General features: G+C 47.3%; 1 protein-coding gene across 4 annotated transcripts; it reads left to right on the plus strand.

Annotated features, from left to right (window-relative positions):
* Positions 1-777: 777 nt before the first annotated feature.
* On the plus strand, positions 778-15,090 carry mta3 (metastasis associated 1 family, member 3). Of its 4 annotated transcripts, XM_052069561.1 has the most exons (20): positions 778-1,045; positions 2,745-2,812; positions 3,794-3,887; positions 5,894-6,020; positions 6,113-6,176; positions 6,279-6,396; positions 6,521-6,626; positions 6,726-6,825; positions 7,086-7,274; positions 7,691-7,765; positions 8,497-8,555; positions 8,724-8,842; positions 9,356-9,513; positions 10,098-10,317; positions 10,968-11,060; positions 11,146-11,310; positions 11,389-11,420; positions 11,681-11,799; positions 12,985-13,052; positions 13,887-14,035. In XM_052069561.1, the coding sequence occupies exons 1-19, from the start codon at positions 1,018-1,020 to the stop codon at positions 13,028-13,030; spliced, it is 1,980 nt and encodes a 659-aa protein (XP_051925521.1). In that variant the 5' UTR covers positions 778-1,017; the 3' UTR covers positions 13,031-13,052; positions 13,887-14,035. The 4 variants fall into 4 exon arrangements, with proteins under 4 accessions (XP_051925521.1, XP_051925520.1, XP_051925523.1 ...); XM_052069560.1 differs by lacking the exon at positions 12,985-13,052 and having other exon boundaries at positions 13,887-15,090; XM_052069562.1 differs by lacking the exons at positions 778-1,045; positions 12,985-13,052 and adding an exon at positions 1,609-1,672 and having other exon boundaries at positions 13,887-15,090.
* Positions 15,091-15,247: the final 157 nt, after the last annotated feature.

Raw genomic sequence — 15,247 nt, forward strand, 5'->3', positions numbered from 1 at the left:
CACTTGTGATTTTACCGTTTTGCAAGCAGTTCCTGGTTAGTGAGGATAAGCGGATTAAAGAATGGATGGCTGGGTGGATGGACAACAGTTCGACAAGCTATTCTTGTGATGACTTCTGATTTCCATACATTTGTTGTGTATATTAGAAGATGGTGAAACATTGATATGGTTTCACACTTCACAGAACGTTTTGTTTTGAAACTAGTTTCACTATGTACATAACTTTTATGCTATATTTTATCATGTCATTATTTGAGTCGTTTATTTTTCTTTTACAGCGGTAATGTTCTAAGTATGCACAATGTCACAGTGGCTTATACAATGAAAGACACATTTTAGGAATTAAAAAAAAAAAAATTATTAAGACTTAGGTCCACTACGCTGTGTTTTAATGTAGAGCATTTTTATTTTTTATTTTTATTTTTTTTAGGGGGGTGAAAAAGTTTTGAGAACAACTGATTTAACGCAACATCACTTTCAGATTAAGATTAAGATATCCTTTATTTGTCCCCCAAAGGGGAAATTACAATCAGAATTCAGAAAGGAAAACGTTGGGTAGGCAGAGGGAAAGAAAAAACACGCTCGAACTATCCTCTTCCGAGGATAATTTAAGTCCAGGATAAAAAAAAGACCCTAGCACATAAATACGGTACGGTACTTTATGAAAAAACTACCCAATTCTGGGGTTTATCTCAAATAATTGTTCCAATTTCTAATGTTATGTGCTGTGCTTCTGCGCGTACGTGTGTGAGTGCGCGTGCGCGCCGACTTCGACGTCATCAGTGTATTTTTTTTTCGGGTTGGGACTGTATTGTGAGGGCTACTGTGCGAACACCAGGTGGGGGGGTCCATTGACAAAACAAAACAAAACAAAAAAACACACACGCAAACTAATCTCCCCCCCCCTGATCGAGTGCACACATCCGGACTCTCTTTTTTCTAAATGTATAGTTTTTATTAATTTATTCTTATGTTTTCTTAGTGAATGTTTCACGCTCACACTCCGTGAGGGCAGAAATGGCGGCCAACATGTACCGGGTTGGAGGTATGTACGTCAATGTGGATCGTTTCTTGTATCAAAAGTGTAGACGTGTGTTATTGTCCGTGCTTAATTTTTATTTTTTATTTGGGTTTTGGGGGGTCGACCGAAGCCCCCCGTGCTCCGATAACCGGCTACGCTCGTGTCCGACGGCTGATTGTGAGCTTTTGCCCACCCCGGACTAGACGTGATGCGGGCTGGAAGAGAATTCTAAATATTTGGGCTCCAAAATGGGTCAGGCCTCGCGTTGGCCACCGCTAGCCGCCAGCTAGCTTAGCATAAAATGTAAACATTTTTTTTAGAGGGGGGCACACTGTACGTTGGTCGTTTGGTTATTTGAAACGTGTCAACGCGATTGCGTTTACTCCATAACCCCTTAAATAGGCGCTTAATGTGATTTCGGAGAAATGAGCGGTACGTGTGTGAGAGAGAAGGCTGCCTTTGTATTTGCCTCCATTGGCACGCAGCCATTTAGTGCCGTCCTTATTTAGCTAACGTTAGCGCCTCAAAGGACGCCGCTCCGTTTTGGAGGGGCACCGTTCCAGAGTTAGCTACGTGGGACACCGACGTCGTGGTCCGCTCCACCGTCTGGCCGTGTGGCCACCCTCACCCGCGCCCGACTCCCCACCGCCGGTACGATCGGCCAAATTGCCGTAGCCTCGTCGGCTAATCGTTAGCATGCCCACCGGAATTCATCATCAAGCGATTGTCTCGTTTCATGGCGTCAAGGCCTTGATGAACATCTTTCCTCACGCACAAACGTTGCCATTTCAGCAGTTATTCCGTAGCCAAAAAACTAGTGCCATCACTTGGAAGACAGTCAAGCACACTACTAGAAAGAATGTCTCACTATTTAAATATGACATTTCTGCATACTTGAAGGACAACTACAAATTACAAGTGACGGGGGAAGACTACTTGGTCACGTCACCCTTGAACCAGAGACATCAGGTTAAATGAGTTTTATATTTTGTGTTCAAATTAAGATTTGGGGTGAATTAAGTGAGATACTACTTAGAGTGCACTAGTTGACATATGCTCAATACTACAGCAGTGTAACAAATGAAGCATTTTGTTGTATTTTGTTGAGGTCCTCACACGCAGTTGGCAAACACTGCAGTTTTTTCTGCAGTAGCATTTTGCTAATATACCTAAGCTGTCCTCCTAACGCGGACAAAATGTTTGCACATGGACCTTAAGATGGCTATCAAGGTCATGTTTTCCATCACCTAGTTGTGTGGCTTTTCCTCAACTAATTTGCAACGAAACCTTACGAATAAACCATAATGTTGATATCCTATCTCAGGTCCATAGTAATAGATTCTCGTGTCTTCACACATATGACAATTCGACACACGAGAATGAATAGGGGACACAAGTAGACAGATGTCTACTACGTCCTGTGAACATTTGTGTGAGGATCTAACTAGGATTTTTTTTCTACCACGAGTGCCCCTTTTGGCCCACTGTTTTGCAAATAAACCTGACCATTGGTGCCCTAGTAATGTGAGTGAGAGGTATTACAAAAAATGAATAGCACTAGGACTCATGAAACCCTTTGATGTCAACTTTTGCGGGTGACATTATGAGTCTGTGTCTTTTGTATGGATTAGGGCCAAACCGTAGGTGGATTGCAGAATGGTTTACAAACATACATATTGTCCTCCATGTCTCATGCAGTTTTTGGGTTGTCCTCCCATTGCAGATTACGTCTTTTTCGAGAACTCCTCCAGTAACCCTTACCTGATCCGACGAATAGAGGAACTCAACAAGGTATTTACCATTTACCATTACCACCCATTTTTTTCCATTTGTCTCCATCTATGCCCGAGGGGGAATGTTTAGGATTCCTTCTCATCGACACCCTGCATTTACATTTTACAAGCTAAACGGGTCCGATGCAGGATTACGAGCGCCCAGGACAGAACTGTCAAAGACCGAGGTGGTGATGTAATGACCGTGCAGCGCTGTGGCATCCGTGCATCAAATACTGAGTGTTGTTGAGGCTGGGTAAAAAAAAAAACAGACTTCGATTGATCTTAATGGATGTGATGATGAGCGTGATGTAATTTTAGTTGGAAGCGGACGACTCGAGCAGTGTTGCCAGTATCAGAAACCACAAATTTGGTTTCTGATGCTGTCAGTTTTTCAGTGGTCTTTTTTTTTGTGTGTGTGTTTGCATGACAACAACCTTGTAGATGCACCGATAACACAATAGTAGTCGTCGATACTGTGTGCCGGTGCTTGATCATGCCATTCATTACGTCCTGCAATTTTAATGAAATATTTTTAACTCAAGGAGATGTGACATTTCAATGATTAATGTATTATTGTTTACTTTTGCCCATGTTGACACCGATGTAGATATTATCTTGCAATTCGGGCGTCTGTGCAAACTGATAAGCGCCCCAAAAGTTATATGGCACACGTCAGTTACGCGGCGACAGTTTACAGAAACTTTCCAAAGCCGTCATCCATTTTGTTTCGTGAATAGAGCACGTTTCTTTCATGCCGTTGGCCTCATCACAGCCAGACAATCAATCAGTCAGTCAGTCGTAGTGAAATGGCCTCCGTTAGCGCTCCCGGTCCGCTTGTCATCACCGCTCTGACGTGGACACAAAGACGAGCCGTTCTCCGGGGAAATTAAGAAGCTTGTCAGATGATGGCTGCATTGAGGGGTTAAGGGAGGGGGTAGTTCCTCACTTCTTACCCCCCCCCCCCCTTCACCCTGTCCCTCGTGTGTCTCCTCTTCAGACGGCCAGCGGGAATGTGGAGGCCAAGGTGGTGTGCTTCTACAGGAGGCGGGACATCTCGCACAGCCTCATTCAGCTGGCAGACAAACATGCAAGTAAGTGGAACCACAGTGACACGCCTCCCCGCCTCCCTCTCTCGAATTAGCGGTTGACTTTTTGATGACCTGACTAGCCACTAAATTAGATGCGCAATCTGGTGATGAAACAAATTGCTGGCTTTAGAGTGCCAACTTGGAATTCGAATCGGTTCTCGGTATGATGCAGTGCAGTTCTGCTCAGTCCAAAGCCTCAGTTGTGAAAATGTAACTTGAATTGTGAAGGTGTTTTGCGTTGATTTTGGCAAATACAACCTCTCAATGCTGCAAATTTTCAGTGTTTAAGATGCCCCGATAGGAAGAGAAAAATGACATTTCTGCACAAAACTACAGTATGCCAAAAATGAGTCTTTTGGAAGCGCTGTCATTTTGTTGCTGCTTTTAAAAAGCATCGCGTCTCCTCCCGTGTTTCTGTTTTGACGACAGCTGCGCACGAGCAAGGTTGTGACTCAACATGACTCTCTCCCATCTCGAATGATTCATATAAAAGGGAGTAACTACATGACATCCATTAACCCTGTCACAATGGCGGCTCTCACCCATTCAAAACATACAAGTATCTCTCCCCCTTTTTTTTTTTTAATTTCATGTATTGACAGTCCATGAGGCAAGTCAGCGAAAGCAACATTTTGTACACACAGAAAGAGGGAGTGACGCGACGCACACAAAAGGGCTTTTTTTCCCCCCATTTTGTGCCGTCGCGGGCTACGTTGCTAATGGATTTTTAAAACCACCAGATTCCACCCTGCTGCTTCTCCCAGTGAAGCCACTCACTTCGCTCCGGGGTTTTTGACAACTGGGCAAAGCGTCATTATTCCACATAGGTCTCTGATGAAAGAAGGAGACTGTGAAATACTGCGACGTGGTGCCTTTAGCTTTTAGCCAGTAACCACCAATGGGTTATCACCGCCACTGCCTTCAACGTCCACTCAGCGACGTGACATCGCATAGTTCGAAGACTCCAACATCTGGCTTGATATAGAAATTACGTTTTGGACAAAACGCAACAGGGTGGGAGAAGTGTTAAACTTGACAGCCCTGTCCCGACATTGTGGCATTTCCTTACACAAAAGTGACACCCTGCATCAGTTGTTGTTTGGACCACACCTCAAAGGATGACTTTGGGTTTCTCCATTTCCTGTCTGCGGCATTTTTATACAAGTTGAGAAATGTCAGCTTTTACAGTCATTTTTCATAATGGCTGGTCGGCCCTTGCGTGGCGGTGCCTTTTATCTAAACTAACAACCTGAAAAACGGCTGAATAATGCTGGCTTTACAGGGAGTATAAATGGGACTTTTGATAGATACTATGACCAAAGACGGAAACTTGTCGGTTGACTTTATGGGCATCTTCCTGCCCGATGGGTGGAAGAAAAAAAAACGTGGCATAAAAAAAATAACGTAGCTCTAGAAGCAGGATAAAAGGAGCTTTTGATACTTCCACGAAAAGCAGGCAAAAAAAAAATGCCATTGAGTTTAAAACAGACTTTGGATACCGCCACAAAAGACGGGGAAACCGCCTGGTCGACTTTGTCTTCCGCCATTTAGTATCGGGATTGTTTTCTGCAACACGGGAACATAAGCGGATTATTGCCACATTTTTCTGTCCGTTTAAAATGAATTTCAGACGCGCCCACCGAAGGCGGAAAATTGCCAGGTTAGCTTCATCGCCCACCATTCAGTCTGGGCGCCATTTATACAGAAGAGTTGTGTGGAAAATGGTGGCAAAATGCCTGCTTTTGAGACCGTATTTCTTCAGAAGATGGGAAAACACCTGCTTCTACAGTCAACGCGAAATGTATTGTTTTGACGAGAGCCTTTCGAGCGAGAGGGTCCACCAAGATCATCGGCGACTCCAGTAGATGATTGAGAGTTGCCCCGGCAACAGCAGATTTTCCTCGGAGAAAATTGCAAAGCTGTTATTTGGAAAATGAGTCCCATCTTGTTTCCTCGAAAGTCTTTTGTTGTGCGTCTCCATTCACCCTCTTGTGTTTGTTCCGGCGCAGAAGAGCTTGAGGAGGAGAAGGAGAGCCCCGCCGAGACGGAGCTCACAGACAAACAGAAGCACCAGCTTCGACACAGAGAACTCTTCCTCTCGCGGCAGTACGAGAGCTTACCCGCCACGCACATCAGGTACGCGCATGCGTGCGGCGAGTCGCGAAGCCTCAACGAACCCCCGGCCGCTAACGTAGCGGACTTGAACCGCATCGTGTGTCTCCTTTTAGGGGCAAGTGCAGCGTGGCCTTGTTGAATGAAACTGAAGCGGTTCTTTCGTACCTCGACAAGGAGGTGTGTCGACTTTGGAATTCTGTAGTAGAACCTTCTTGTTCCGATCGGGATGTTAGCGTCGTGCTAAATGCGTGTCTTTACGGGTCGTCCACCTCCCGCCAGGATACCTTCTTCTACTCGCTCGTGTACGACCCCACGCAGAAGACCCTGCTGGCTGACAAAGGCGAGATCCGAGTGGGGCCACGATTCCAGGCCGACGTGCCAGAAATGCTCCCGGAGGGTCAGCGCAGTGCTTGTTTTATTCCACTTCCGAGCACATGTTTGGCTCGTTTTGAAAGGAAAAGCGGCAAACGATATTCAGTCGTGGTTTGAAACGGGAAAATGTGTTTTGTGCGTTCGTCCAGCGGGTCAAGCTGACGACAGAGACCAGGCCAAACTGGAGGAGAAACTCTGGGATCCCGAGTGTCCGCTCACCAACAAACAGATCGACCAGTTTCTTGTGGTGGCGCGGTAAGACGTGACCTGGGCGCTAGCGTCTTTCCAAACAAAAATTGCATTTCTGTGCGTTTGTACCGTAATATCAAATGGTTTTGTCTGTGCTGCTCGCAGGGCGGTTGGCACCTTTGCCCGGGCGCTCGACTGCAGCAGTTCGGTCCGACAGCCGAGCTTACATATGAGCGCGGCGGCGGCGTCACGTGACATCACGCTGGTGGGTCCCGCAGGACGCCCCCCACCGGGGCTGCGTGCTATGCTCCCGTTTCGGTTATGTCCTCCACTTGGGTTAGTGAACGTGGTTACACGGTAGTTACAAAATATGGTTCTGCTTCGGGTTTGGTAGGTTACCAAACGGTCTCAACGTTAGTAACCAAATGTGGTTGCGCGACATCACAAATATGGTTACTAAACACAGACCGAAGACATCGCCGCGGACTCACCGTTTCTAAAAGGTTGGTGTTACCTTTTACGCAGTTCCACGCCATGGACACGTTGCACGCGCACAACTACGACCTGTCGAGCGCGTTGAGCGTGCTGGTGCCCGCGGGCGGCCCCGTGCTCTGCCGGGACGAGATGGAGGAGTGGAGCGCCTCGGAAGCGGCCATGTTCGAGGAGGCGCTGGAGAAATACGGCAAGGACTTCAACGACATCCGACAAGATTTCGTAAGTGGCTCTGCGCGCCCAGCCGCAAATCTTCTGCTGTGGCGACTCGTTACTGGAAAGCTCTGGCTCGGGGAGCGAGGAGGATGCGCGCAGGCAGTTTTTCATCAAACATCGAAGCCTTCAACACGGTGGCTGCTTGATTCAGTTGTCGTGCCCGTACGCCATCGACACCATTTTTCGTGTTTACACCGTGGCGTGTCGGCACCAGGTGTTCATGAATACGTGTCCGACATTTTTTGATGTATTTTTTTGCCCCCCTACTTTGCTGGTCCAAAAGCCCTCTCAGCTCTCCGTGGTCACGACGCCGCTGAATGAATATACATGAAGGGACGCCCAGATGGCAAGAAGATGAGAAATTAATATTGTTAATATGCTCCCGCTCTCTCCCCCACTTGTTCCTTTTGTCTCATCTCAAGCTTCCCTGGAAATCTCTGACCAGCATCATAGAGTACTACTACATGTGGAAGACCACAGACAGATACGTACAACAGGTGAGACGTGGTCACGTGTTTGTTTTTTTTCTTTTCATTATTTTTTTGGGATGATCATACATGACAGGTTACCAAATATGCTTTCACTTTGATTTCCAGCTCTGATTTTCCTTAGGTTAATCTTTCACCTTAGCTTACCAAAGAGGCTTTTTGTTGAGCCAATACAGTTCTTCTTACTATGCCTCAAAATGGGCTTGTTTCGATAACTATTTCCGCTTCGGTGAGCATGTATCGTTCCGCAGAGGCTACCGAAAATGGTTCTTTTTGGATCACCAAATATGGTTCTGGTTAGCCTACCAAATGTGGGACTGTTGAGCTTACTGTATCTGCTTAGATTGTACGGTTCTGCGCACGTTACCAAATATGGTCCTCTTCGGTTCCCTAAAAGAATTGCATTTAAGTCAGACATGGTTTTGCGTCAGTTCCCCGAATGGAGTTTGGTTTGCGTTCAACAATACTGTCCTTTGCATGTTACGAACTATGGTTCTGGTTTGCTAACTGTTTAACTTGAAATAGGGTTTCGCTTAAGTTAGCAAATACCGTCAAGCTTCGCGGTGGGCTTAACTTGCAAATGAGACAATTTTCCCCCCCCCCTTTGGTTCTGCTGTAATGAAAAACATACATCAACCTCTGATATCCCAAAACATTAATTGTGACCGCACGCGCTGTCGCTTTATCATTGTTAGCGCTTTTACTCAGTATCCGATGTACGTTTGTGTGCGCGATTGCAGAAGAGGCTGAAGGCGGCCGAGGCCGAGAGCAAGCTGAAGCAAGTTTATATTCCCACATAGTAAGTCCCCCCCTTCCTCGCAACGACGACGGAATCATTAAGTGTTCCCCGTTGTCGCCGCCAGATGGAAATATTCATGCATAATTGAATGCTTTTGATTGAATGCACGGCCCAAGTCTAAATCCTCCCCTGCTCGCCCCCCTCCCCCCACCGCTCTTTTTCTGACAGTAATAAGCCCAACCCCAACCAGATCTCGCTGACCAACGGCAAGATGGCAACCGTGAACGGGGCAGGGCCCGGAACCTTCCACGCGGCTGGCGGGGGTCGAGCCTGCGAGAGCTGCTACAGTAAGTTTGTGTTCAACGGAAGCCAAACGACACCGCCCTGAATGAAGATCTGAAATACGCTTTGTGAACTCAAGTCTTAGGACAGTGCCAATCATAATGTGCGACAAGTCATCGGCGAGTTGCAACACTTTGTTTTCATTAGTCAGATTACATGTCAATCATTACATAGACAGGCAAAACCGTTCTCACAAATTTGGGAGCATGCACTTGTCCAGATGCCCTCATTCGATGCGAGTTCTAGTCCAATCCCTCAGTAGAATTATGTAATTAGCGGACTTGCATCACATTTGTCCACACCAAGTGCACCAGAAAATGAAGCGAGAATGAAAATCTACTCGCGTATCGATTTTGTCCTTAGTACACCGGCGATCCTTCAGCTTGCGGTCGTCGTTCAGTTGAGACCAATCAGGCGCTCGCGAGTAGATGGCGTCCTTCAGGGACGTTGCCGGGGATCAATGAACGTCTTGAGGCTGCGCTAATCGCGCCCTAACGCGCTGGCGTGTGTTCTTGCAGCCATGCAGTCTGCCCAGTGGTACTCATGGGGGCCCCCCAACATGCAGTGCCGCCTGTGCGTGTCCTGCTGGATGTACTGGAAGAAGTACGGCGGCCTGAAGATGCCCAGCCGAGCCGAGGCGCCCGAGGAGAGGACGTCCCCGAGCCCGGCTGCCAACGTGAGTCCCCAGCAGCCGCCGCGGCTCGTCACTTTTGTCAGCGTGCGCTCTCCAGGACGTGTTTGCGGATGTTGAAGCGACACGATGTGATTTATTGTGGCAGGCGTCAACATGAATTATTCAGTGCGCTGCAAAGCTCTCACATGTTCAATGTTCATACATTCAGCGCAGCGCATTTTTTAAAGGGTGTGCGAGGGGAAAGCACTTGGAACACTACGACAAGTCCATTGAGGTGGAAGGATTATTTATCTAGAGAAAACGTGACTTCCAATGGGCTTCTGCAACTTTGGTTGCCAAATACGATTCCGCTGAGGTTCCCAAATATGGTTCCTAGTTGGTGTTGTGACATGGTTTCATGACCATAAAGTTACCATTTCCTTTTAGGTTAACGGGTCCTGTTTCCTGTGTCCTACATGAAATCTGAATCTATTTAGGTTAGCAAATATAATTTGGGTGACCAAATCTAGTTTTGTTTAGGTTACGACATACGGTTACACGTCGGTTGCCTTTCCTTTTTTTGCCCATAGCAATGTTATTATCTTGTCTAAAAGGTTTTGCCATTGCTGCTTTCCCTTCATGCCCAGGAGCCACGATCGCGGAGTCACGCCCCGCGCCAGTCCAACCACATTCCCATGCGCAACAGCGGCAGCCCCAAGTCGTCCATGAAGACCAAGCAGGCCTTCCTGCTGCAGGCCACCCGCCTCACCAAGCTGGCGCGCCACATGTGCCGCGACGTCATCAGGCTGCGCCGCGCCGCTCGCCGCCCCTTTGTCCCCATTAACTGCGGCGCCATAAAGGCAGAGTGTAAGAGCGCCTTCAATTCCTCCTAACGTGGACACACGCACATTCTCACCCCATCAGCACCCCTCCGTCTGTCTCTTCCTGTTTTTATTGTTGTGCTCATTTTTGGGGTTGTTTTTTGTATTCTCCCGTTCCTGCTCCCCCCCCCACCCCACCCCACTCTCATTTCCAATAAAAAGACTGCCTGTCCTCATCACTCTTGAGTTTCAATCATTACAGAGTCACGAGGAAGAACTTCACACCATCAGATGTTTCCTTTTTCTATAGAGCAAAGCTATTCTTGCCACTGGAGCGGAACGTTCCCTCCGTCCCGCTCGGGCCGTGACATCATAACGCCATTGCCGTCAATCAATCAATGGACTCTCATCACCCATCCATCCACATCTACCTCGTCGTCGTCCACGGTGTCACGGACGTCCAAATAAAGTTCCGCATTGAAAGCATCTCCGACGAGTCCTTGTGTGCTTTCGTGTATCACGTGTGTGTTACTTGTCCATCGACTGAAGACACAACCCCCCCACTCACCCACTCCGCCGCATGGATCGTTGCGCCATCACCACGCCCTCATGTCTGTGTCGAGTGTAAGTGACATCATCCATTTTGTTTCGACTTTGAAGCTTCTACTGATATGTATTTGGTGTGTGTGTGTGTAGATGTCTCAAGGGTGTCTGAAGGTCACGGAACCCGGCTCCCCAAAATTCGAGCGGCGCAGCGCAGCACGCTGACGAGCGTGGTGCAGTTTCTAGGTAAGTCCAGGCTGCTCTGATGTGTATTTTTTTGCCCCATTGCCATGGCGACAAACGGTTGACACCACTCTGCCGGTGGTTGCAGAGTCCCGTCCGGCATCCCAGGCGCCGCGTTCGCACCGTACGGCCGGTCTGCAGACACCTCCGCCGCGCCGACTGCTGTCCTCCCTGCCGCACGGACCCCACGGCATGCTGGGAAAGCGCAGTTTTCACCACCACAGCAGAGGAGCCGAGCAGGACAGGCGCTCGGGTAGGGAGTTTTAGATCCGTGTGAAAATGACGCAAGTGCGTCATCCAAGTCTCTCACTGTCATTTTTTTGTGTTGCAGAGAACCCCGGAACCACAGGTGGCGCCTTACTGGTGAGTGAACAAGCATACACAGCGGTGACAGAAGTTACCGAATTTGTTACCAAATACGATTTTGCTTAGGTTACCCAATATGGGTCTGCTGATGTGACCGGATATGCATCCGGTTGGGTAATGTTGCCACAAAGGTTACCAAATACATTTGAATGACTCCTCTGGACTGTAAATGTGGTTGCGCTCAAGTTACTGGTGTGGCTTAGGCTGCCCAATGTGGTTCCGAATTCCGACACCGTAATACTTGATGTTTTCGACAGCACAACGGGCGCAGCAGCAGCGGCGGAAGCACTCGCGGAGGCGTTATGATCCGAAAGCGGCGCCCCAACTGGATCGACGCCCCGGACGACAGCTTCTTCCTCGTCACTCGGGAGACCAGGTAAGCTAAAGTTGACACCCCCTGCCCCGTCCCTTGCGCCGTCTACGCCCTACGCCCTCTCACTTTCGTCTCGCATAAAAGCTACCGCGTTAAAATCCCATGCCAGATATTCATGCGAAACCTCATTTGAATTGAACTGGATTGAAATGACAAGACCTTGCTGAGGGGGGTGTAGGTAAAAAAAATGTTCTCATAAAAAGCAGCAGCAGTCATGGCCTCCTGCTCAAGGGAAGAAGACATGACGAAGGCAAGCAATTACAGAGCATTGGAACGAGAAATCCCTCAATGTCTTCATCCAAACCTAATGTCTCCGCTTGCTCACTATCGTGCTGTGAGTCTGGCTGTCCTGCGACCGGAAGGCCGTAGGTTCGATTCCCTTGGATCATGATGGCTGAGATGCCTTTGAGCTAGGCACTTAAATCCCCTTGTACCAAAAAGCATCTTTTTAAGGTACTTCGGGTAAATTACCTTTTCCGGCACGATGCCAAATGTGGTTCCGTTTAGGTACCAATTATGGTTCAGTTGGTAAATATGGCGCAGTTTGGGTTGCCAAATGTTCCGTTTTGTTACCAAATTGGATTCTTACCAAATATATGCGCCCTCTTAGGTTACCAAATAGGGTTCCGATTGTGTTAGCAAATATGGTTCCACTTATAAACTGTCAAACATGGATCCTCTCAGGTTACTGAAAATGGTCTCCCCCGCCAACACAACACGCTTTCTGCAAGTGATGTTCCTGTTGTATGCAAATAGGCTCCCCTTCATTACAACTATGCGCAGGGTGAAGATGTCCTTCCATTTAAATGGTGTCTAATTGAGTCACGGCGCCAGGCCCTCACGGCTGCCTCTCAGAGTGCCACCGCTGCCGCTAAAATTAGCGCCACTAACTGGCGCAGATGGGCCGGCGAGGAGCCAAGCGTAGCGGGGTCCTGAGTGGAAATGTTATTAGCACATTAGCGGCTCTTGCTGGGCTCGTGTAGATTCAGAGCACTTTGTTCATGTGTGTGTGTATTTATGTGTGTGCAGGGACAATAGAGTACACACACGCAGGTATATAATGCTGCTTATGAGAGAAGTAGTACTTGTTAATGGTTGTGATGGGAGAAAAGGCCAGCTCTCGCTAACGACACCGCCGTCTTGGTTTTCTCCTCCATCTCTTTCTCCCTCTCTCTTATTCTCTCTCAGTGTGGTGAACAACACCGTGAGGCACAGCCGAGAGAGATGGGAGTGAGAGTGAAAGAGAGAGAGCACGGGTGAGGGGGACAAAGAGGTGGATTAAAAAAAAAAAAAAGACAAAAAAGAGGCGGAATTAATGCTCTTCTGAACCCGAGTGTGACTCTTTAGGTTTTCTTGGTCATTGGCGTAGCGCATGTGGAACCGTAGTTGCTAACCTTATTGGAACGCTATGTGGTGACTTGTGACTGCTCTTCGAATACCAAATTTAGTTCCACTTATGTGGTCACCTAAGTGGCCACATTATTGACAAATTTGGTCACTTAAGTCGAAGCATTTTTGCTCACGTAAGTGGTTACTGATATGGAGTCATTTTTTTGTGAGTGAAGTGGTCATTTATGCGCAGCTGTTATTGGTCACCTATGTGGAACTGTAATTGGTGATTTGAGTTGCCAACCCCAGGTGGAGAACCATATTTGGAAACCATGCAGGAACTGTATTGGGTTACTTAATAATCGGGCGCGACGATACCATTTTTTTGACGCTGAAGCCCATATTTGGCTGTTTCTGTTTTAGAATACTTTGCCCGTCTTTGCATTTGTTTGACTTTACAGCAGAGAGCAACATTTTCAAAAATTGGCCTTTTTTGGAGAGGGTTATTTGAATGTCGTTATCTTTGTCTCGTGTTGTAATGTATTCATGTGTTTAAAAAGAATGGCTAAAATCATTCCAAAAAAAAATTTAAATCATCCGATTTCAAATAGGCTAATATCACCCGATGAGTCATTCGTAGCCTACTAATGCAAAAGTAGGCTCCTGAGTAGCGCCGTGACTAGAAAAAACGTTGCAAAAGTGACCTTATGTCATTACCAGTTCGTGTTGATTGACGCGTGTGCGTGCTGCGCCCCCTGTAGGAGGGCGAGACGGCTGCTGTCACGATCGCAGCTCCGGCATGCGTGTCGGCAGCCTTGCGAACAGATCACCCTGCGGAGGGCCTCGCAGGCGCCTCTGCCGCAAGGCCTGGTCTTGGGGCCCCCGCACCCACACCCCAGCTTGAGGATGCGAGGCCCCATCGTCATCCATGACTGAACCGCCGCATTCTCTCCCTTCTTTTTCTCTCGTAACATCAGACCCGTTTAGTCCTCGCAACCGTGAGCACCCCCCCCCCCCCCAACACACACAAACGCCTGTCCCCTTCTGTCTCCTCTTTAAAACCCGACTTGCAAATATATTAGGTATACCTTGATTGGAAAAAACATGTTACCACATAAGCATTTTAGTACATCAAAGTGTGCGAGCTTGTGTTTATGTATGTGTGTTGTCATGGGAACAACGGTCCAAAATGCCAAATTGTTTTTTAGGAATGGGCATATGAACGTTGTGTGTTGATTGTGACTAGTGATGTTGGTTTGTATAAAGTTTTTCGTTTCAGGGGAGGACTAAAGCTTAAAATGGCTTTAACTGGGTTGACTGTTTTTTTTTCTTTGAAATCGACCCCACTAGAATCCATTCGGGGGGAAAGAAGAATTAAATTTCCCTTTAAAATCAAATAAAGTCTCATCCTCAGGCACGTATTTAAATATGTAATATAAAATGAGCAGTGGCATCATTAGCGTTAGGCAATATAGACAAGGCAAGTTACATTAAAGGCACTTTTAAAAGACAAATCCACATAATTTTTGCAGGTTCTTTCCAATCACAACATTTGGGAGATGTGCGCGCATCATGAAACATGAATCCCACAAGTTTGGCACACCTTTCTTTGGTCACTTTTGTCCATTCCGTTCATAATTTTCAATAAATATTCAAATAATTCGTGTTGTCATCATAGGATTCCTGAATGATATTTTAAAGGCCAATCATGTTTTAGCTCCCCTCGAGAGCTTGAACAGCTTAGCAAGTCGTCTCTGAAATGCGGGACTTGGCCAACAACTTTTATTATTTAGGATCTCGTTTACAAAAAATATAAATAAATCAGGCATGACTTTCAGGTGACCACGACGGTCCTATGATTTCTTCAGTGAGAATGTTTGTGTTTTCTCGTACATTATGTCACGTGTTGAATTCTGAATACTGTATGCTGATGATGGTCATAATAAAGCAAACGCCCTAATCTTCTCTTGGTCTATTTTTAGCCCTTGAGCCGCGTTTCGGATGTACAGCACTGTCGTTTTCCTGTCGAGGTGAAAGTGAGCAACAGATGCAAAGGAAGAGAACAATCGGGGGGGTTCGGCAGCTTGTCCATGAATGCGTCTCCCCAAATGGCCGCTATTTT

Source organism: Hippocampus zosterae, chromosome 7 (genome assembly GCF_025434085.1).
Source record: "Hippocampus zosterae strain Florida chromosome 7, ASM2543408v3, whole genome shotgun sequence".
NCBI classification, from domain to species: Eukaryota; Metazoa; Chordata; class Actinopteri; order Syngnathiformes; family Syngnathidae; genus Hippocampus; species Hippocampus zosterae.